Source organism: Canis lupus, chromosome 20 (assembly GCF_003254725.2).
Source record: "Canis lupus dingo isolate Sandy chromosome 20, ASM325472v2, whole genome shotgun sequence".
NCBI classification, from domain to species: Eukaryota; Metazoa; Chordata; class Mammalia; order Carnivora; family Canidae; genus Canis; species Canis lupus.
This window is the reverse complement of record NC_064262.1, coordinates 55,696,908-55,717,992: the sequence shown is the minus strand read 5'-3', so window position 1 is coordinate 55,717,992 and position 21,085 is coordinate 55,696,908. Positions and strand designations below refer to the sequence as shown.

Below are 21,085 nucleotides of genomic sequence, written 5' to 3'. Positions count from 1 at the left end.
TGGCCTCTCCCCTCGAGGCGCTCACAGCCCAGGAGTGGAGGGCAATATTTAGAAACCATGCGGCTGGGGAACTGCCCTCCGCCGCCGCCCCCAGGCCTGACTGCACGGAGGCCTACAGACTCCATAAGGGGCAAGGGGACCATGGATTCCGGCTCCGTGGCCCCTCCGGCCCCCTCCTCCCTAGGACTAGGACCTGCCACAAGGTTACAAGTGTCAAACACAGACTCAGATGCAAGAATCTCTGCTTTTATTGCATTGAAGACTTCTCTGGAAGTCTGGAGGAAGGCAGGTGGACACACCTGTTTCTCCCTCTAGCTCCAAAGGCAGTGCAAACCACCTACTGTCTGTGCCACACAAAGTCTGGCTTCGTAATGGTGGCTCTGCCCCAGCTTGCCTCCTAGAGGGACTGTGAAGGCGATTTGGGGGAGGCAGAGGCTGGGGAGTGTGAGAGCCCGGGGGGGCAGAGAACGTCAACTCCTGTTTAGACTGGAAACTAGGGAGGGCCTGGCCACACCTCCCCAGAACACCCTGAGTCAGGGACTGGGGCACGGGGAGGAGCAGGTGCCTGGGGTGTCAGGTCCAAGGTCAGCTTCCAGGGTGAAAACGCTCCTCCCCAGGCCCACACCAGAGGCCCCTAGAGCTAAAGAGAGAGGCAGTGGAGAGTGAGCCTGCCCCGGGGCCTGGAGCCCAGCAATCAGCACCCTGAGGTCACCCTCTCCCACCCTCAAGGGCAGGTACGAGTAACAAAGTGAGACCAATAAGAAAAGATGAATCCACGGTTTCTACAAAAAGCCCCACCCTCCCCGGGCTCCCTGGTCAGCTGGGGGCCACCTCGGCCTTCACCCTTTTGGGGGGCCTGTGTGGTACAGGACTGTCCAGCCGCTCCCTCTTGGGGCTGCCGGGCCCAGAGCCATTGTGCTGGGTGCAGGGCTCTGTGGAGGGCTCCTGCTTGGGACTGGCGGGTGCTGGGCCATTGAGCTGGGCGGGCGCCTCCTCCTTGGGCTCGGGCTTGGGTGCGGGTGGGCGGGGCAGGGGTGGCAGCGCTCTCTCCAGCACGCGGGGACCGTCCCAGGCAGGGATCTCCAGGCCCAGGTGCTTCATAAGCCTGGTCATGACCTCATCCACATAGCCGTGGATGCGCAGGTCGGCATGGCGGTCCTGTGGGGGCAGAGACAGGTGGGCTTGGGCAGAGGCCTGGAGGGGAGGGAGGCAGGGGCAGGGAGGATGTCAGGGTGGGCCCAGGACATACGTGCTTTGTGGGCTGAAGGTTGACAATGACCAGTCGGCCTCCTCGGCGCTTAGTGGCGAGTGGCAGGTTCCCGCTGGGCCGGATTTGCAGGGAGGTGCCCAGCGTGATGGACAGGTCTGCGTTCCTGGGACAGGACGGCAGAGTCAGATCGAGCCCCTTCGACCCTGTGCCTGGGTCTGGTGCCCTCTGACCCCTGGGGTTCAAGGCCCTCTGCCCCCCCACCCCACCCCGTGCTCCTGCAACACGCCCAGCCCTGGGAGGCTAGCTCTCTCCACACCCACCTCTGCTCCCAGGGGCCGCCCACAGCTTTCAGGCTGCCCTGGGTCCTGCTCCGGCCGCTGCCCTTCTGCCTCAGCCACCTCCCTACCCTGTTGCAGAAGCAGGGTCATTGATGGGGGCAGGACCTTCAACACTTGGGGCTCAGGTTCTAACCTGGCTCAGCCACTTCTGGGCTGGGTAGCACTGGACAGAGAAGTCCACGTGCTGAGGCCTCAGTTTCCCTGCCTGCAACACAGGCAGGGGGCAGAGTGTGTGAGTAGCTGCTGTTATTAATAAGCCAGTGAGGCCCAGAGAAGGCGCAGCCTGCTCTCCCAGGAAGCCCTTCCTGATGGCCCTGGGCTGGCGCCACCTGCACTTCCACAGAGACCCCCACCCCCACCCCATCCGGGCTCATCTGAGGGTCAGACCTGCTGGCCTCGTCGGCAAGAGTGAGGTCCCGGTCAGGCAGGGCGTCCTCCCAGTCCAGGATGGTATCCCTCAGCTCCCCCCTGCAGCGGAGGGCGGGGATCAGCACAGAGACGTGCACCCTCCCCCGGAGTCCAGGTGCCGCGAGAGGTCACTCACCTGCAGGCCCGCAGCCCCCTCGCTTTGGCCACAGTGCAGAGCCGGCCTGTGGCCCTGAGGCCCATGCTGCCCACTACGGTGTCCCGGACGTACTGCCTGTGTTGGGGGAGGAGGGGGGCCAGCAGGGCCGGGTCAGCCCACCACTGCTCCCGGGGTTCCTGCCCTGCAGCCTGAGCGAGGCTGCTCTCGCCCTTCCCTGTTCTCCCAGGGAAGTGGGGGCCGTACGACCAGAATCTAAGCGTGAGGAAACATGCCACAAACCCAGAGCAGGGAAAGGGGGGGCTTCCACAGCGCAGCTGGCCTGGCTGCACCCCTGACACCAATGCCGCGGAAGCAGAAAGGTTGGGAAGTGTTCCAGCAAAGGAGACTGGAGACTGGATCCTAGGCCGGATCTCAGACCAGGACAGAAACAAGCCACAGGAGCACTGGGAACCCAGGTCACGGCCTGATTGTCTACATTGCCTTCCGCGTCCCGGCCTGCACGACTGGCTGTGGCCGAGAAAGAGCAGAGCTCCTGGGAGGTACGTGACCTGCGGGTCAGGGGTGGTGGACACGAGGGGCCCGCCACTTACTCCTCAACAGCCCAGCAAGTACTGACAAAATGTGGCAAAACAGTAACACAGCTGTCAAACCTATGTCGGGATCAGCAAACTATGGATCAAACCTGGCCCTTGGCCTCCTGTTTTCATGAATAAAGTTTTATTTGCACACGGCCAAGCCCATTCCTCCATGTGTGGTCTACGCGCCTCTCACGCCACAACAGCAGAGCCTGTAGTCCTAACAGAGACCGTCTGGGCCACAAAGCTGGAAATGTTTGACCCTCTGACCCTTTCCAGAAAAAACCTGCTGAGCCCTAGTCTAGGCAAAGTACAAGTTCATGATAAAATTCTTGTGAGTTTTCTATAGATCTGAAATTTTTTCAAAATAAATTTGGGGACAAAATTTTTTGGGGGGGACAAATTTTTTTTGAATTGGGGGGGCCCCACCTGTGCGGCCGCTCAGCCAGCAGGAGGAGACCCCCCCCCCCAGAGCGCACCAGCTCCACGAAGGGCTCTGGTTCAGCCTTCCCAGAGTGGGCGGACACACTCCTGTCACACTCTGCCATGGGTTGAATTGTGTCCCCACCTCGCTGCCCACACCTGGCGCCCCCGCCCCCACCCTCCCGCGGCACTCACGTCTTACACTTGACACATTCCTCTACGAACATGTTTCCGTGGAGCTCCGCCAGCTTGTCCCTGTGGGAGGAGAAGGGAAACACTTGGCTGTGGCACGGGGTTCCGACTCCTGAGGCTTCAGGCTGAGCACTAAGCCCTCCTCCTCCAGGAAGCCTTCCCGAAGCCCTCAACCATAGATCAATGGACTCGGTCCAGCGCCTCTGGCTGCTGACTCCATCATCCTCACATACAGCCTTACGCAGATGACCCAGCCTCCCTGAGCCTGAGGAATCATTAACCCTCACAGCTGACCCCACCTTCGTACACAGGCAGCCTGGTCCGTTCACAAAATCCATCCACAATCGTGTTGGAACCTCCGAATGTCACCAGGTCGAAAGGACAGGAATTCTAATCCCTGGTTTGCAAAAGAGGAACCTGAGGCGATGGGTGGCCCGGGGGTGGGGAGCAGAGGAACGTGGAATCAACTCCCGGCTCTGTGGCTGTGTGACCTTGTGTAGGTCACTTAACCTCTCTTGCCTCGGGCCCCCATCTGTGAAATGGGACAACAGAGCCTAACTTTTGGGATTTTTGGGAGAACAATGATCAGGCCTGGAAGGCTCTTCTCCTGGCTCCGTCACCTCCCTCACGTCCCCACTCAAATGTCAGCCTCCCTGACTTGCAACTCCTGCCCCACCTTCCCCATTTGTTCCACAACAGTGATCACCGCCTGACACAGATTTTGATTTGCTCATGTCTTCTGTTTCCTCCCCACTGGAGCATGAGCCCCAGGAGGGCGCACCTTCTGTCTTGTGCACCCAGTGTCCTGTGTCTAGAACAGTGTGTGGCCTGCAGTGGGCTCGGGGTAGTTGTTGGGTGTGATCTACTTTGCTCCTGTCTGCGCACAGTGGGTGCTGGGCAATTAGTGCTTATTCCTCCACAGTGGGACTCAGGCCCACTTCAAAAGAGGACGGGACAGGGGCCTCATTCACCTGTATAAGCAGAGAAAAGTCTTTTTTCCTGGACCCTCGCCTACCAAGTGTCGCCCGCTCATGTCAACCGCTGACCCGGCTCTTGCCTGCACCCCAAGGGGAAGACCCGGCCAGCCCTAACACAGTGCTCACATTCACTACACGAGTGACAAAGGGGAATGTTAAAGCCCAACAACAAGTTCTAAACTGTGAGCACCCTTCCTCCCGCACCCAATTCCCTCTCGGCCTCACTCCAAGCAAGATTTTGTAGCGGCCTGTGGCTGGGCTATGGTGCTGGTGGCTGAAGGCTGTGCTGTAGGACAACAGAGGTCCAGAGCAGTCCGGGCTGGAATCACCCTGGGACCAGAAACAGGGACCCCATTTCTCCAGATATGCCCAGGAGGCAGCGACAACACACCATAGGGAGTCCTACTGAGTGCCAAGTGCTTTTCCCTGCTGCCTCACTCCATTGCCACGTTGGCCTCACGAGCAAGGGGCCGGCATCAACGTTCATTTTACAGATGAGGAGACTGAGGCCCAGAGAGAGGGAGGGGTGGCCTGCCCCAGGCTGAGCCAGCCCGGGAGCCTGGCGTTACCTGGGGAAACCGGAGCGCACATGCAGCCCATCCACATTCTGGCTGACCAGGAAGCGGAGGAGGCCCACGCGCTCCAGCTGCACCAGTGCCATGTGGGTCTGCGTGGGCCGCGCGCTCTCAAAGGTGGTGTCGAATTTGGGGGCCAGGCCCCGCTCCTCCATCGTCCAGACGCCATGGGGGCCCCTGAAGGCGGCAAGTGGGGAGAGACACGGAGAGTTTAGGATTCAAGGAGACAGGGGTAGAAAGAAAGAGACAGAGCATAGACAGAGAATCTTGGAGACTGGGGGCTGGGGGGAGAATGCGGGGCAAAAAATTATTCATTCCAATCCACATTTTCTGCTGCTGCACTGAGCCTGGCCCTGCACTGGGTGATGCTGGGGTCCTAGCAGACCCGGGCCCTGCCCTTGAGGAGCCCTCCATCCTGTGAGAGGAGGAGACACAAGTGGCCACAGACTCTGCAGCTGTGGGGCTGGAGGAGCCCAGTGGAAGTGGGTGGGGGGGGCTATGCATGGGGGCCTGGGAAGGCTTCCTGGAGGAGGCTGAGCTGTCTCTTCAACTGTGCGAGGATAGGGCAGAGCAGAAGGGGTAAGCAAAGGCCGAGGGGGCTGGTGATAGCCTGTGAGCTTGGGGACATGCGAGGGGTCTGGGGGCCCCAGTAGGAGTAGCAGGGGCTGAGGCTGGAGAGATGTCCCGAGGTGGGGTCAGGAAGGGCTTGGATTTCCAGCTTGAAGTACCTGGGACTCTCCTGTGTGGCAGTGGGGAGCCACGGCAGATTAGGGAGGAGGGGTGGGGGGGAGTCACCCTTAGAAGTCTCACATTCCTCCCAGAACCAGGAATCTGCCCTCCTGCTGCAAGTCTGGGCTGAGGCCTAGGGAGGGAGTATGAATGCGATAGGCCTGCTCTAGGGGGCAGGGTTACAAACTCAGCCCCTACTGGGGTCCCTGGGGTGGGGTGCCAGTTTGAGACCCTTACACTTCAGCAAGGTTCTTGTCTAACAACAGGATGCCTGAAGCAGGAAGGAGTCTAGACACTGTCTGGTTGCACGCCCTTGTTAATAGGTGAGGAGGCTGAGAGCTTGATGGTTAAAGCCACTTGCCTGGCGCCAGGTCTGATAGAAAAATATTTGCAAGTGAGCATGGAGCTAACTGCTCCTGACCTTCCCATCATCTGACGTAAATAGAATCCCTTCCCCCCACCCCCCACCCCCGCCAAAAAAAGGGACACCTGGGTGGCTCAGCAGTTGAGCAACTGCTTTTGGCTCAGGGCATGATCCTGGAGTTCCAGGATCGAGTCCCACATCAGACTCCCTGTATGGAGCCTGCTTCTCCCTCTGCCTGTGTCTCTGCCTCTCTCCTTCTGTGTCTCTCAAGAATAAATAAAATATTAAAAAAAAAAGAAAGAAAGAAACCCAATATTTAGGCATGTGTGATGAGCCCAGGCAAAAAGACTACATTCTGGAGATCCCTGGGTGGCTCAGCAGTTTAGTTCCTGCCTTTGGCCCAGGGCATGATCCCAGGGTCCCGGGATCGAGTCCTGCATCGGGCTCCCTGCAGGGAGCCTGCTTCTCCCTCTGCCTGTGTCTCTGCTTCTCTCTCTCTCTGTGTCTCTCATGAATAAATAAATTCTTAACAAAAAACCCAAAAAACAAAAAGACTACATTCCCCAAAATCTCTTGCAGCTAGGCATGGCCAGGTGACCAGGTCCTGGAATGGGATGTGAGCAGAAGGTTGAGCATGCCTTAAAGGGACATGTCTGCAAGGGCAGGGTCTTCCCCAAGCTCAACACCCCCAGGGGGAAGGTGGCAGGAGGGGTTCTGATGCCCAAGCCTCTGTGAGCTGACAGGGAGCTGCTGGCTGTGTGGCAGCCCTGCCTCGGCTTCCCCTCCACGCCCACAGACCTGAAGTCTGGGATGCCCGAGGCGGTGCTGATGCCAGCACCTGTGTGGAACACCACGTTGGAGGACTGCCAGACCAACTGTGCCAGCTCCCACACCTTGCGCTCCAACTCCTCAGGCGGGTCGAAGATCTGTCAGGGGATGGAGCAAAAGGGGGAGGTCAAACTGTGTCCCGGAGGGCAAGGTCACTAGCCACAGGCGGGGAAGCCCTGCCTCATCCAGGGGAGAGAACTCACTGGAAAAGGCAGCTGGTCCTCAGGTCCCCCCTCTGCCCACAGCCCTCCAGGACTCCCCCAGGGTAAAAGCCTAATCCTTCCCAGTGGCCCCCAAGGCCCTGCACACCCGCCCCATCCTGTCCCCCTCTCCCCCTCGCCCGCTCTGCTACAGCCACCCATGCCTCCTCACTGTACCTCCAACACACCAGGCCTAGGCCTGATCCTGTGCACGGGCTGTACATGGCTCCTCCCTCACCCCCTTTAGGTCTCGGCTCAAAAGGCCCCTCGTTTGCACACCCAATGTTCACAGAAGCATCATTTACAATCGCTAAAATGGGGAATCAACACAAGCATCCATCGATGGATGAAAGGATAAACACAATGCGGTCCATCCATGTCCGGAATATGATCCAGCCCTAGAAAGGAAGGGATCCCGACACCTGCCCCCGCGTGGGCGGACCCGAGGACACCGGGCTCAGGGAGAGGACCCAGACCCAGAAGGACGCCTCCCGCAGGACCCCACTCCCAGGAAGTCCCCATAGGAGGCCCGTCCACAGAGACAGAGGAGGTGGTGGGAGCCAGGGGTGGGGCAGGGGGCGGGGGTCAGTGCTTCCTGGGGACGGGGTCTCCGTGTGGGGAGACAGAAGGTTCTGCAGACAGTGCTGGGGGTGGTCGCACAACAGCATGAGCGTGTTCTATGCCGCTGAACTGTGTACTTAAAGATGGTTAAGGTGGTACATTTTGCCACAATAAGAAAGAAAGAAAAGAAAGAAAAGAAAGAAAAGAAAGAAAGAAAGAAAGCCCAAAAGTCATGTAAACGATGCCTCCTGGGCTCTGGTTTCAGTGCAGCCCCAGCTCTCACCACCGCTCCCGGCCTTACTTTTCTCCACCCTCTACTTTCTTATATTTACTTGCTCCTCGGGCGTCTTCCTGCCAGAATGAGGGGGTTTGGGATGCCCTGTGCCCCACTGTGGCCCCAGGGCCTAGCAAGCACCTGGCTGGTGCACAGCAGGTGCTCAAGAAATGTCTGTGGGCTCAGGCGACCGACCGGCAGGAGGAGGAAGCGGAGGAGACAGGGGCTGGGGACGGGGCTGAGGGCTCGGGCTGCACGAACCGCTCACGCAGAAGGCACAGCCCAGCCCGCAGCGGATGGGGCGACCCCCCACCCCGCCCCCGCCCACGGGGGGGCGGGGGACCCAGAGGGGCAGGGACTCCCCGCTCGTCCGGCAGCGGCGGAGGGGTCTTTGTGACACCTGAGCCCGTCCCTGCAGCCCAAACCCTCCCCCACCGCCTGGCACGTGCGGCCCCCGCGCTCCCGCCCCTGGGCTCCTCTCCGGCCTAACTCGCGCTCCGAGGGCGTTTATTCGCCTCCTCGCCTCGCCCTCCCTGCAGCTGCGCCCCGGCTTCCCCCGTCACCCGCTCGGCCCACCCGGGGCTGGGGGCGTCCGGGTCCCCGGGAGCGCAGGGGGCGTCACTTCCCGCCCCCTCCTCCCTGGGAAGTCCCTCCCATTGTCTAGCCTCGGTGCCTCCCGATGTTCCCACAATGCCCCGCTGCCGTCCGGCCCCGCCCAGCCCGCGGCGCTGCGGGCGGCCTGCCGGACTCCGGGCCCCGCTCACCTCGGGGAGGCCGCACTTGCCCTTGTCCGCGTACGGCGACAGTCCCGCCGCGTAATTCACCGACATCCTCGCCGCCCCAACGGGAACAATAAAGTTTCTCTTGTTGAGGCCGCTTCCGCCGGAAATGGGGCGGGCCGGGGGGGCGGAGCCGCGTTCCACCGCGCTCGCCGGGCCGCTCCCTCCAAGGCGCATGCGCCTCGCCTGTCGCCGCAGGCGCCATGTCAACTGCTGGCAAAGGGAAGCCGGCCCGCTTGGACGCGGTGGCGGCTGGCGGGAGACCGCGGCGAGCACCCCGCGGAGATTTGTGCAGTCACCCCTGAGATGAGGGGCACAGGCGCGCCTGGGTGGCGCAGTCAGTTAGGCGTCTGCCTTCGGCTCAGGTCGGGTCCTGGGATGGGACGCGGGTGCGGCTCTGCTCCCCTGGGAGCCCGCCCCTCCCTCTCCCTACTTGTGCTCGTAAATGAATTAAAAAAAAAAATCTTGCAAAAGAATAAAATGAGGGGCACAAGTGGCCAGCGCGTCCCCTTTGCTCTTCTTGCAAATGAGCAAATGGAGGTCCCCACGCCACCCCCCGCCGTCGCCGAGGCCAGGTGCTTCCCGTCGAGGCTCTTTCTGCTGCACATTTCGGGAGTTTATGAAAGTCACAAACGCAGGGTACTCGTGCAAGTGTGCGGCGGGGGCCTGGTGTGTGCAACGTGGGGCCTTGGACGCCGCTGCGGATTGCCCAGCGCTGCCCAGGTGCGGGGCAGTCTCCCCTGGGCAGGGCAGGTGCGCCGCTAGGAGACCGCTCAAGGGCACTGGGGCTGGTGGCCTCGAGGATGCGTTGAAGAAACGCGCGGGGGAGACGCTGGAGAACAAAGGCGGCACCTTGTGGCGAGAGATGGACACAAACCGGTGACCGGGGGATGGTGACTCTGGTGTGATTAAGGTGCCATGAGGGCACCGGGCGACAGGGAGCTCAGAGGAGGCACCTGACCCAGCCTGGGTGCACCTGGGAAGGCTTCCTGGAGGAGGGGGTGTTGCAGCAAAGATCCGAAGAGTGAGTAGGAATGAGATGGGGAGAGCGAGCGGGTTGGGAGTAACGTAGGGTAGAGAAGGGGCATTCCTGGTGGAGAAGCAGCAAGTGCAAAGGCCTGGAAGGGAGGTAGAGGGTGGCGGAAGAGCTCGTTGGCCAGCAGGCAGCCCCGCGGCCAGCCTGTCTCCTCCCTCTGCTCATCCCCGGCCCCCTGGGGCAGCTGCCTTCTCAGAGCCGATCGGGTGTCTGAGCTGAGCGCTTGGAGCTGCTGGTGTGAGCTGGTGGCCCAGCCGGGAGCAGGTAATTGGAGCCGGCAGTGAGCGCAGAGGCTGGTGCTAGAGTCACTGGAGTCGCAGGAGGTAGGAGAGGAGGAAGTGAGGGAAGCCTGGGATGGGGCGCCCCTTAGGACTTCAGCCCCTTGCCTCTGAGCCCTGGTGTGAGGGAGAAAGGAGAAGCCCGCATGTGTCCCAGCTGTGGCGAGGAGCTACCCAGGCACCCTCACATGCACACACACACACACACACACACACACGTGCACACGCTCATGCATGCACTTCCCACTTCCCAGCCTTTGCACTGTCTAGGGTACATACCCTCTTTAACTGCCACTGTCCCTCTCAGCATCCTGCCTGGCCATCAGGTCCTGCTTTATATACCATCACCTCTTCCGGGAAGCTACTCCCGTCCCCCCAAGCCCATGGTTCTCTCCTGTCCTGGCAACCTGTGGACTCTCTTGGGTGTCTTATTACACCCTGCTCTGGGTGTGATTGAGACAGAGGTAGAAGAAAAAGAGTAGGGTGAGTGCTGAGTGAATGGGTATGCTGATTGGTGGAGGGGTGGGTGGGTGAATGAGTGATCAGTAGATAGAAGGGTGGGTAGATGGAAGGGTGAATGGATGAATGCGCCGTGGAGTGAGTGGATGGGTGGGTGTTGGGTGTGTAGATAGGTGGGTGGGTGTGTAGATGGATGGATGTGTGGGTGTTGGATGTGTAGGTAGGTGGCTAGGTAGATGAGTCGGTGGGTGCATGTTGGATACGTAGGTGGGTGAGTACGTGGATGGATAGGTGGGTGTTGAATGTGTGGATGGGTGGGTAGGTGGATGGATGGGTGGGTGGGTGGGTGCATGTTGGATGTGTAGGTAGATGGGCACGTGGATAGATGGGTGGGTAAGTGGATGGATGGTTGGATAGGTAGATGGGTGTTGGATGTGTAGGTAGGTGGGTGGGTAGGTGGATGGATGGGTGGGTGTTGGATGGGTGGCTAGGTAGATGGATGGGTCGGTGTTGGATGGGTGGCTAGGTGGATGGCTGGCTGGATGGTTGGCTGGATGGTTGTCCAATATGTAAGTGGGTGCATAGATGGATGATAGGTGGGTGGTGGATGAAGTATGATTGAAGGGTCATGGGAAGGTGAGTTGGTGGCTGGTAGCCAGCGGGTGTCTGTACAAACGCTCAGGTAGGAGGATGGATGCACTGGGGAACGGATGGGTGAGTAGACAGACGGAAGAATGGCTTCGAGAATTCACAGGCAGGTTGGAGAGGTGATGAGGCCTCCATAGAAATCCGACTCCCAGTGGGGAGGAATCCCTGGCCGCCCACCTTGAGATGTGTCTGCCCTCCAGCCCCGTACACAGGAAGAACGCGTAGGGGGCCCAGGCAGGCATGTATAGGCGGACAGGTGCCGATACATGTACACAGCCGTCGCCCCCGACCTCTCACCTTGGGTGACTGGCCTCCGTGCTTTCCGTCACACAGACACCGCCTGGTGGAAGGACACTTGGCTGCAGATGATCTTCTCTGATTATCCAAGAAACGTGCCTTTGTGCAGACCAGCCTCATGTACTAATACCAGCCCAGACACTTCCAGCCTCCAAAGCCAGGGCCGGGGCAGAGGAAGGGACCCAAGCAGGGCTGGAGGAAGCCGGTTTGAGGAGTTGAGAGTTCAGCCTGTGGACAACAGGCGAAGCTCATCAGAACATCGGGTTCTGGAACGGGGCTGTGAAGGGTAAATAGGAGTTGACCAGAGAAGGAGAAGGAAGGGTATTCTATGTAGAAATAACTGCACTGATGAAAGCTTAGAGACCACAGAAAGCTTTATCTGCGTGCACAACAGGGAACACCGGAGAGGTGCATATATTGAGCACCTACTGTTTGCCAGGCCCTAGGCTAGGGACTTCACTGAAAACTGACCATTGGTCAAAAGGGGATTCTCTCCCTCAGGTTAAGGATGAGGCAGGTGAAACTCAGGGCAAGTGACCTGCCAAAGGACACACAGCAAATAGGAGATGGGGTGTCCTGTGTCTGTGTCCTGCTCTAGGGTCTGAAATGGCCCAGGGAAGACCAAGGGGTCCTTTCGAGGAGAGGGAGGCAGGTGACCCTCCTGCTCACCAGGTGCTGCATCCTGCCCCACCCTCGTGCTTCCCCAGGTGGCCTGCCTGTGTTGAGGAGAAACGTGGGACGCTGGCCATGAAGACCCTCCGGGCACGATTTAAGAAGACAGAGGTGAGTCTGAGGCCTCTGAATGCCCAGTGTCCCCTAGTTTCAGGCTTGGGTGCCTCAGGGCCTGGCTGAGGAGCCACTGGGCCCTCGGAGCACTGTCCCCCAAGCTTCCTCTGATCCTTCTGGCAGCTTCCTTACGACCAGGCCCCTCCTGGTCAGACTCTCCCCGTGGTTCCTCACCCCCCACAGGTTCCGGGTCTGCTCCCTCTCCTGCCTTTCCTGTCGACTGCACCCTGCTGCAGTCATGTCCCCACCTCTTCCTGCTCATGTCCCCACCTCTTCCTGCTCCGTTTCCAGCCACCAGCCCCCACCCCCCTGCTCTTCCTTCCATGGGGAAAGCCCTCTCCTGCATCTCCCACCTGTCCAACCCTCTACAGCCCCCGCCCTATTTGGCCCCAGTAACTCTTCTTCTGGAAGAATCTCCATTCTCCCTAGTTCCAGTAACCGCTTGCTTTTCGGAGGACTCACTTTCTCAGGGACTCTATATCTTGCTTTTGAGCATTCACTCAGCAAAGTGTTTGTATCAGGCCCTGTTCTAGGTGTTGAGGAATTGCCTACCCTCTTGGAGCTGACAGCCATGTGGGGTTGGTGGATATTAAACAACATAAATGAGTGAAAAGGCATTTTTTATACCACAGAAACAAAGAAAGCAAGGAAAGGGAGCATCTGGGGCAGGGGAGTTGGTTGCAGTCCTAAAGCAAGGTGTCAAGAAAGGCCTCATCAAGGAGCTGATATAAGAGCAAAGGTCAGAAGGGAAAGAGGGGGGGAATCGTGCGCATATTTCAAGAATTGCGTTCCAGGCCGAGGGAACAGCCAGTGCAAAGGCCCTGAGGTGGGCTGGAGCTGGCCTCCAGTGCAGAGGACTGTGAGCTCCCGGAGGGAGATGTTCCTTCCTCAGTTGTACCCACCCTCCCCTGGTCCCCCAAGTGTAGGGAAGTATGGGGGCTGGGCCAGGCCTGGGTGATTCAGGGCCATCTTGGGATGATGATGAGCAGGTTCTTGGGCTGGAACAGAGCGTGTGGGCGGGCTGATGCTGAAGAGGGTCCAGCCCGAGGAGAGGAGCTCTGGAAAGCTGAAAAGGGGGCAGAGGAACAAGCCTGTTTGTAAAGTCAGGTGGCTCTGGGTTTGGGCGCGTCCTCCGCCTGACTAGCTGGGTCACCGTGCGTCTGTTCCCGAGCCTCCCGTGGCGCCCTCGGTTTTCCCAACTCATCTATTTCTGGAATATGTTCAGCTTAACATTCCATTTCCCTTTCTTTAATTAATTTTGTTTTAAAGATTTTATTTATTTATTCATGAGAGACAGAGAGAGAGAGGCAGAGGGAGAAGCAGGCTCCCTGCAGGGGACCCCGATGTGGGACTCGATCCCAGGACCCCGGGATCACACCCTGAGCCAAAGGCAGATGCTCAACCACTGTGCCACTCGGGCATCCCATCCTTATTTTAATTTAAACTTTAAACATTTAAATGTAATAGCATTGAATTCATTTTTGCTGATTGCACCCGGTTCGGGCTTTATTTCCTTGTTTTGGTTTTATGTGTGTTTTCAAACTCTGTAAGGAGCTTAACCCGGAGCTTTGCGGATGTTAGCTCATGTCTTCCTCATGACAATCCTATGGGGTAGGAGCTTTTATTATTCCACTTTACAGATGAGGAGAGGAGGCCCAGAGAAGTTAGAGACTTGCCCAAGGTCACACAGCTAGGAATGGAGACACCAGACTTCCCCCAGGTTGGGGGTGGGGGGGGTGGGGAGTCTACTGATTGGAGAGAAGTAGCAAGAGATGGAGTCAGAAATAAATAGCTCGCTCACCACCTACAAAAAAAATGTGGGCACAGAGTCAGACTCCTTCATTGCCAAATGATCCTTAAATTCTTCATCCCGTTTGGAATCAGCTCCTAATCTGGACTCTTCACATTTACCCCTTCCCCCCCCCCCCGAGAATTCCTGAGATGTTGAAGGCAGCGGTAAACCAAACCCTACAATTGTTTAACTTCAAAAGTAGAATTATAACCGAAATTGAGATCAAATCCTTGAAAAAGTTTGCGTACCAAAAAAAAAAGAAAAGAAAAGAAAAACAGACACCTAATTTGGGACACGGGTATGTTGGGCATGTAGCACAGGTGTGGGGGTGCATGGGGGACAGGGACACGTGTTAAAGCCTCGGGCTGGGTGTGAGGGTGTCGGGGCATCTAGAGGGGCATCTGGGAGGTGGCGGGGCGGGGGCTGGGGGGACACGGACGGGACGACCTCGTCCTCTACATCCCCCCATCTCCGGCAGCTCACTGTCCCTCCCTCCTGCGGCTCCAGTTTCTGGGCAGACAGCGGGAGTCAGGTTCGGCTTTTGTTCAGCTCCCCCGAGGGAGGAAAGCGAACACCATGACTGCGTGACTGCAGACACACAGACACCCCCGCCTCCCCGCCCCCAGCTGCTCCCTCATCTCAGCGCACAGGCCACCCCCACACCTTTGCTGGTCCTCCCTCCCTGCCGCTGCTGCTTCTCTGCCACCAGCCTTTGCTTTAAGACCTGAACACATCGGGGTGCCTGGGGGCCTCAGCAGTTGGGCATCTGCCTTTGGCTCAGGTCGTGATCCTGGGGTCCTGGGATCAAGTCCCACATGGGGCTACCCCTGCAGGGAGCCTGCTTCTCACTCTACCTGTGTCTCTGCCTCCCTCATGAATTTAAAAAAAAAAAAAAAAAAGACCTGAACACATGGCCATACTCGCCCTGAGCCTTCTCAGAGCCTTTCTGGGCCTGATTTCCCATCCATAAGATGGGATTTAACTGAAGCCGTGAGCCCAGGCCTCAGTTCCCACCAGCCTCCTGCCCTTATTTCAGGTTTTAGGAAAAAACCCACAAGCACAAGATTGGAGCTTTGAGACATTCACAGATTCCCAGGGCCTCACTGCTTCCTGGAAAGTCTGTCTCGCGTTTTTGTTCTCCAGAGTTACCTGTTCCTTGAATTCATTCAACGGACATTTAGTGGGTCCCTCCCTGCTGTAGGTGCTGGAGGTCAGGCTGGCTTCACAGACCCACCCTCAGAAGGGCCCCACGCTTGGTTTCATGCTGTCTCCTCTGACATTGTAGGCGGGGAGTAGCCCGAGAGGAAGCAGGGAGTATTCAGAAGGGGACACGATGTGGCATCAGGAGGGGAAAGGAGCAATGAAAACAACAACAACAACAAAAACCCTGCTAAAAATACCCTGTTCAGGTGCCTTCCAGTGTAGACAAAAGGAGAGGAATGGGCCATGTGGACAATGGAGGCGGGAGGGTGCTCTGGGTGGAGGACACCATAAGAGCAGATGCCCCCAGACCAGAAAGGAGGGCACCGTGACCTCAGGATTGGGTCTGAGCAGGGCAAGTGTAGGGACTTGACGGGGGTACTGCTTACAGTAGTGGGGGGCAAATTCTCCCTGTAGAGCCAGGCAGTAACATTTTTGTTTCTGGTGGGGGGTGAGATGTAGGGGGGACCCAGCCCTCCTGTCTGCCACTGCAGCCCGAGAGCAGCCAGAGGCCCCAGCACACAGATGGGCAGGGCTCCGTCCCAATAAAACTTTATTTACAGACACTGATATGTGAATTTCATGTCATTTTCACGTATCAGAAAATATTACGCTTCTTTTTGACCCCCCCCCACTTCTAAATGTAAACATTCTTAGTTCTCAAGCTGCACACAACCAGGCAGGGGGTGCGATTTGGCCCAAGGGGACCAGTTTCTATAGAAACCTTGGGGGGATACCCACCCCCCTCCCCAGAGCAGTCTGGATTTTATGCTGAGTGGGGCTGCTGGAGGCTTTCGGGCAGGAGGGAGAGAAGAGCTGATGAGGCTTCAGGAAGCTGGGGGCCCAGGGCAGGGCCGGGGAGACCAGAGTGGAGGTGTCCCCAGATGGAGCCCACAGGGATGGGGCTGGACCAGGCAGGATGGGGTACCTGGATGGAGTTCACAGCCAGTGGGGTTCGCTGGTGGAGTGGGTGTGGCATGAGAGGGAGGAGTCAGGTGAGGTCCAGACTTGGCCTGAGCCCCTGGGGGGCAGCAGGGGGAGGTGAGGGGTATTTGTCTGAGCTCCTATAGTATCCAGGAAGACCGGCCAAGGCGCGCTGGGAAATCCGAGGCCTGCGCCTGCAGATCCATTTCAGCTCCCTCCCCGGCCAAGCCTGAGAGGGGCACTCTGCCTCTGGGTGTGGGAGGCAGGAGCCCTCAACACACACACACACCCCCCAGTTGCCTATCACCAAACTCTCCATTTATCTGCCCCGCCTCTCCCTCCCCCTGCCCAAAGATGTCCCAAGAAGAATCACAGACAGATCTTGCCCCTGGAGACATGGGGGTGGTGTTTGGGGACATCTGTGGTGGTCACACTGGGGGCGCTCCTGGCATCGAGTGGGTGGGGGCCAGGGATGCTGCTCAGCCTCCCCCCCCAACCCTGCAACAGAGAAGGATCTGGGGCTGAAAGTCTGCAGGGCCTCAGTGGAGGGACCCGGCCCGATGGTGCCTGTTGCTTTATCTATCCCATTTAGCAGTTGGGGAATTGAGACCCAGAGAAGGAGCGTGACTGGCCCAAAGTCACACAGCGTGCGTTCCGTGACCAAGTTGCATTCAGGCCCCCCCTTCCTGTCTGCAGTCGCAACTGCTAACCTGTTTCCAGAAGGCTGTCTCTGCACTCATCCCTTCTCTCCCCTCTCATCCCTGTGCCCCCCCACCCCCACCCCACGGCCCCTATGGCTCCTATGTGAATTTGCAACCACATCAACAGTGAACCATTCCATTTTGGAACCTTCCGTGGCTTCCCTGAGGTCCCCCATTCCTGGTTCCCCCCCCTCCTTCCATGGATGCACCTCCTCCTCCACCCTACCCTTAAGTATGACCTCCAACCACCTGGTCGTGCACCAGCACACAGGCAACTGGGCGGGTGCAGGAAAGACATAATTTTATGATCTCTCCTGAACTTGATCGTGTCCCTGCCCCCCCCAACTCCTGCCCATCCTCCTAGTTTCAGCTCAGATGCCCCCTCTTCTGAGAAGCCCTCCCAGACTCCCCTGGTGTCAGGGGACCTCTCTGAGCTCCCAGCTGGCCTGGGCCTCCCCCATCACAGCCTTGATCACCCTGGTTCATCAACCTATGGGTGTATATCTCTCCCTAGAGACTCCCCGTGCAGCACCAGGCACCCCATAGGACAAACGGACTCCGTGAATGAGACTCCCATGGCTCCGAGGGCCTGGCCTCCTCAGTCATTCCTTCACTCAGCAAAGACTTAACCAAGGGCTCCACCCCACCCTGGGGTGCCAGGCCTATGTCAGGGAGGCCTCGGCCTGGCCCTGCTGTCCAGGGGCTCCCAGTCTAAGACAATAGCCAAGAGCTGTGTCCTCTCCGGGTCTCCGTGATTTCACTGACCACCTATGACGGCCCGTGTCCCTAGGACTCAACATTAGATATGCACACGGGCCCACGCACATCTGTGCTTGACGAATGAACCCATGATCGCTGCACTTACTATGTGCCCCGCACCGGTGCGTGCTTGCATAGACCATCTCCTTAGTCCTCCTCCTGCTAATAATAACCCTCTGCGGGCAGTAGCTACTGTCTATTTTGAAACCCATTCTCCAGGTGAGGAATGTTAAGTCCGAAGCAGGTAAGCAAGTATCTTCTGGGTCGGGTAGCTGTGAAGCGCGGAGGGCCTGGGGGCAAGGCCCTGGGTTCAGATTCAAGTTTGTCAGACTGACTGCTGGGTCCCACCGCTGCGTGAGAGCGTGAAAGACGGCCGGGCGGAGGGGGCGTCGAGGGGACGTCCCCGGAGTCACCTGCGACCCGCCGCCGGCTCGGACCAGGCGGAGACGCCGCAGCGGGCAGCCGCCCGGGCGGGGCAGCCCGGCCTCCTAGGCCGCGTCCGCCTCCAGGCTGGAAGGTCAGGGAGCGTCCAGCGGCACCCCGCCCCGAGCCCAGGCCCTCCCCGCGCCACCCCTACCTGGGGGGGCGGGGCTGCGGAGCTCCGCGGGACACCGCCCCTCCCTCCGGACCCCCAGCCCCTCCCTCCGGACCCCCAGCCCTCCCTCTGGACCCCCTGCCCCTCCCTCCGGACCCCCATCCCTCCCTCCGGACCCCCCAGCCCCTCCCTCCGGTCCTCCATCCCTCCCTCCGGACCCCCCAGCCCTTCCCTCCGGACCCCCTGCCCCTCCCTCCGGTCCTCCATCCCTCCCTCCGGACCCCCCAGCCCTTCCCTCCGGACCTCCTGCCCCTCCCTCCGGACCCCCCCAGCCCGTCCCTCTGGTCCTCCATCCCTCCCTCCGGACCCCCCAGCCCCTCCCTCTGGACCCTCCAGTACCCGCTCCGAACGCCCCCGGGTCCCCCCTCCGGCCTCTCCCCCGGCCCCTCCCCCTGGCCCTCCCCGCCCCTCTCTCCCGCGCCACCTGCCCCTCCCTCCGCGCTCCCAACGCCCCTGCCCCTCCCTCCGGGCCCCCCCAGCCTCCCCCTCCGGGCTCTCCCAGTCCCTTTCTCCGGCCCTCCCCAGCCTCCCCTCCCGACTCCCAGCCTCCCCCTCCCGACTCCCCAGCCTCCCGTCCGGCCCCCCCACCCCTCCCTCCGCGCCCCCCCGCCCCCGTCCCTCCCTCTGCCCCCCGCCCCCCCTCCGGCCGGTGGCCTCCCGGACCTCGGAGCCATGAAGCAGCTGTGCGTGTGCTCGGCCGCCTCCTCCGCGGTAGGGCCCGGGCGGGGGGCGCGGGGCGGGCGGGGCTCGGGCCCTCAGTCTCCCCTCCCCGCCCCGCCCCGCCCCTGGCCGCGCCCGGCCGGGACCCCCGCCCCCAGACCCCGGCGGGACCCGCAGCGAAGGGGGGGCAGGGGGTGGGGGATGGGGGACATTCGAGGAGACGGGGACGTTCTGGGAGGCAGTTCTGAGAACAGACGAGGCAAATCTGGAAAATCTAGAGGACAGTTCTGGGTGGGTTCGTTTGAGGGGACAGTTTGGACTCTTTTGAGGGATCGTTTTTGGGAAAACATATTGACATTTGGAGAATAATTTCAGAGAACATTCAAGGGATTTTTTTTGGAAGGACATTTTTAGGAGAGATGTTGGGGTCATTGGGGGGGGATGATTTTGGAGAAACTTCAGGAATTTGGGGAAGACATTGTGGAATGCATTTCATGCTAAGTGAGGTATTTGGGGGGCAGATCTTGGAACATTTGGGGGACAATTGTGTCATTTCAGGGTCAGTTTAAGAAGGATGAATGTCAGAGGACGGTTCTGAGGGACATTTAAAGGGGCCCTTTTAGGGATTCCTATGGGAGGGTTTTGGAGGTGCGGGTGATGTTGGAAAGGTGGTTTTCACAAAAGGACCAGCTAGGGACCCAGGTGTAGGGGAGGACAACTTTCAGGAAAGATGCTGGGGGCTGATCTGGGGGGAATTTAGTGGGTGTAGGATGGACCTGGGGGGCAGCTGCTGGGGGAGGCAGGCTTGGGGGACGGTCTCAGGCCCCCACCCAGGACTGCCTCCCCCTGCAGCTGCGTCTCAGCCCCACTGACCTTGGCTCCTGCCCGCCCTGCGGCCCCTGCCCCATCCCGAAGCCGGCAGCCAGAGGCAGGCGCCAGGCAAGTGCCCAGGGGCAGGTGGTGAAGCCTGGAGCCCCAGGGAGGGGGAGCAGGGAGGGGGTGGCGATCGCAGGGCCCCACGACCCTCTGGGTGTGTCCCACAGAGCCAGGAGTGGGGCAAAAGTGACGAGCGGCTGCTGCAGGCCGTGGACAGCAACGACGCTGCGCGGGTGGCTGCCCTCATCACCCGCAAGGGACTGGTGCCCACGAAGCTGGACCCCGAGGGCAAGTCCGCGTGAGTGCCCACGCCCTGGGGGGGCGGTGTGAGGGAAGGGGGGGCCACCTGCAGCTGATCCCTGGCCTTTGACCTCCAGATTCCACCTGGCTGCCATGAGAGGTGCGGCCAGCTGCCTGGAGGTGATGCTGGCACACGGCGCCAATGTCATGAGCACGGATGGGGCAGGTACTGCCTGCTGGGCCCCGGGGGGGGGGTGGGGGTGGGGGAGGGATGAGGAACTCAGACCTGTGCCCAGCCTGAGGGTCCAGGCAAGCCGTCCCCTGTGGCTTCTGTGACCTGCTAAAGGAGGGGGAGTTCCTCCTTTCCGTGCTCCCCGGGACAGGTCGGGCTGCAGTGCCCATGGAGGAGGACTCCAGCCGGCTCCAATCAGGGTCAGTGGACAGCTTGCGGTCGGGGAGTGGCCAGGACTCAGGTCATGGTTAAGTCAGAGGATGTACCTGCGACAGAGGAGTACCTGAGCGTGAGAAGTCTCTGGGGTTTAGAGGGAGCTGGTGCTCTGGGAGTAGCTGGGATAAAAGGAGAATCTGGGCGGATGATTTAACTAGGGCGCTGAGGGAATATCTGAGGTAGGATGCATGGCTAGAGGGAGTGGTTGGAGCTCAGGATGTAACTAGGTGTGGGCCAAAGCCATGTCTGAAGCTTTGGGGCAACGTAGGAGGCAACGTAGCAGCCAGGGTGTATGGAGCAGCTGAGGGTCTGTGGAGCATCAGACAGGGAAATAGGTAGCGCATGGAGTAGCAAAGGTTTGCAGACCAGCAGGAGCAGATAGAGTGACTGGGTTCCGGGGCCATCCCTGAAGCTTCAGTGTCATCGACCCTAAAGGGTCCCCCAGGGGGCTTGAGGGGTGGGTGGGTGCGGCGTGTAGTCTGGGATACAGACTTGCTGGAGCTTGGAGAGTCTCTGGCCGTGGGGAGTAGCATGGTTTAGAGAAGTAGCTGGAGTCTGGGGACTTACTGGATGCAGGGAAGCTCATCACAAATAGCTGGCACAGTTTGGGGAGCAGCTGGAAGCTCCTTGAGTATGGGGAGCCCTAGCAGACACTCCCTGCCTTTCAGGTTACAATGCCCTCCACCTGGCCGCCAAGTATGGGCACCCACAGTGCTTGAAGCAGCTGCTACAGGTCATTTACTTTCTTGTGTCAGATACTCCCTCAAACCTGGATACTTCCTTCCTCTGAACCCCAGTCGAGTCCTAGAAATCCCCCCACCCCAAGCCTCCAGAT

General features: G+C 59.6%; 2 protein-coding genes across 33 annotated transcripts in view; one reads left to right on the top strand and one right to left on the bottom strand.

The window, feature by feature from the left end:
* Window positions 1–230: 230 nt before the first annotated feature.
* On the bottom strand, window positions 231–11,410 carry SIRT6 (sirtuin 6). 13 transcript variants are annotated; one of them, XM_025457021.3, is made up of 9 exons: window positions 7,831–8,415; window positions 6,708–6,835; window positions 5,783–5,918; window positions 4,811–4,993; window positions 3,268–3,327; window positions 2,093–2,188; window positions 1,936–2,016; window positions 1,250–1,373; window positions 231–1,158 (listed from the first exon to the last, which is right to left on the bottom strand). In XM_025457021.3, the coding sequence occupies exons 4-9, from the start codon at window positions 4,969–4,971 to the stop codon at window positions 817–819; spliced, it is 864 nt and encodes a 287-aa protein (XP_025312806.1). In that variant the 5' UTR covers window positions 4,972–4,993; window positions 5,783–5,918; window positions 6,708–6,835; window positions 7,831–8,415; the 3' UTR covers window positions 231–816. The 13 variants fall into 13 exon arrangements, with proteins under 13 accessions (XP_025312806.1, XP_048953501.1, XP_035558834.1 ...); XM_049097544.1 differs by lacking the exon at window positions 7,831–8,415 and adding an exon at window positions 7,243–7,804; XM_035702941.2 differs by lacking the exon at window positions 7,831–8,415 and adding an exon at window positions 7,115–7,256.
* The window catches only part of ANKRD24 (ankyrin repeat domain 24), a 24,772-nt gene continuing 12,429 nt past the window's right edge, over window positions 8,743–21,085 (top strand). For 2 of the 20 annotated variants that reach the window (XR_007404057.1, XM_049097542.1), the window contains exons 1-5: window positions 11,492–12,052; window positions 19,539–19,625; window positions 19,730–19,860; window positions 19,940–20,028; window positions 20,919–20,983. Coding sequence is in view for 19 of the 20 variants with exons in the window: in XM_049097542.1 (XP_048953499.1) it covers window positions 11,876–12,052; window positions 19,539–19,625; window positions 19,730–19,860; window positions 19,940–20,028; window positions 20,919–20,983 (549 nt within the window). In the remaining variant the exon portion in view is untranslated. Of the gene's footprint in view, window positions 9,576–9,610; window positions 9,911–11,491; window positions 12,053–18,644; window positions 18,738–19,538; window positions 19,626–19,729; window positions 19,861–19,939; window positions 20,029–20,918; window positions 20,984–21,085 lie in introns of those variants that run through there. The other 18 variants (XM_049097541.1, XM_049097538.1, XM_049097533.1 and 15 more) reach the window with 17 other exon arrangements.

Bases quoted from the DNA above. Each gene is read 5' to 3' on its own strand.
- SIRT6 (XM_025457015.3), bottom strand. From the start codon at position 11,389: ATGAGGCTGGTCTGCACAAAGGCACGTTTCTTGGATAATCAGAGAAGA. The intron at 2,189-3,267 runs GTGAGTGCCGCG...CCCCCAACACAG, and splicing joins GAATGTGTCAAGTGTAAGAC to GCAGTACGTCCGGGACACCG. The intron at 1,159-1,249 runs GTATGTCCTGGG...CTGCCCCCACAG, and splicing joins ACCTTCAGCCCACAAAGCAC to GACCGCCATGCCGACCTGCG.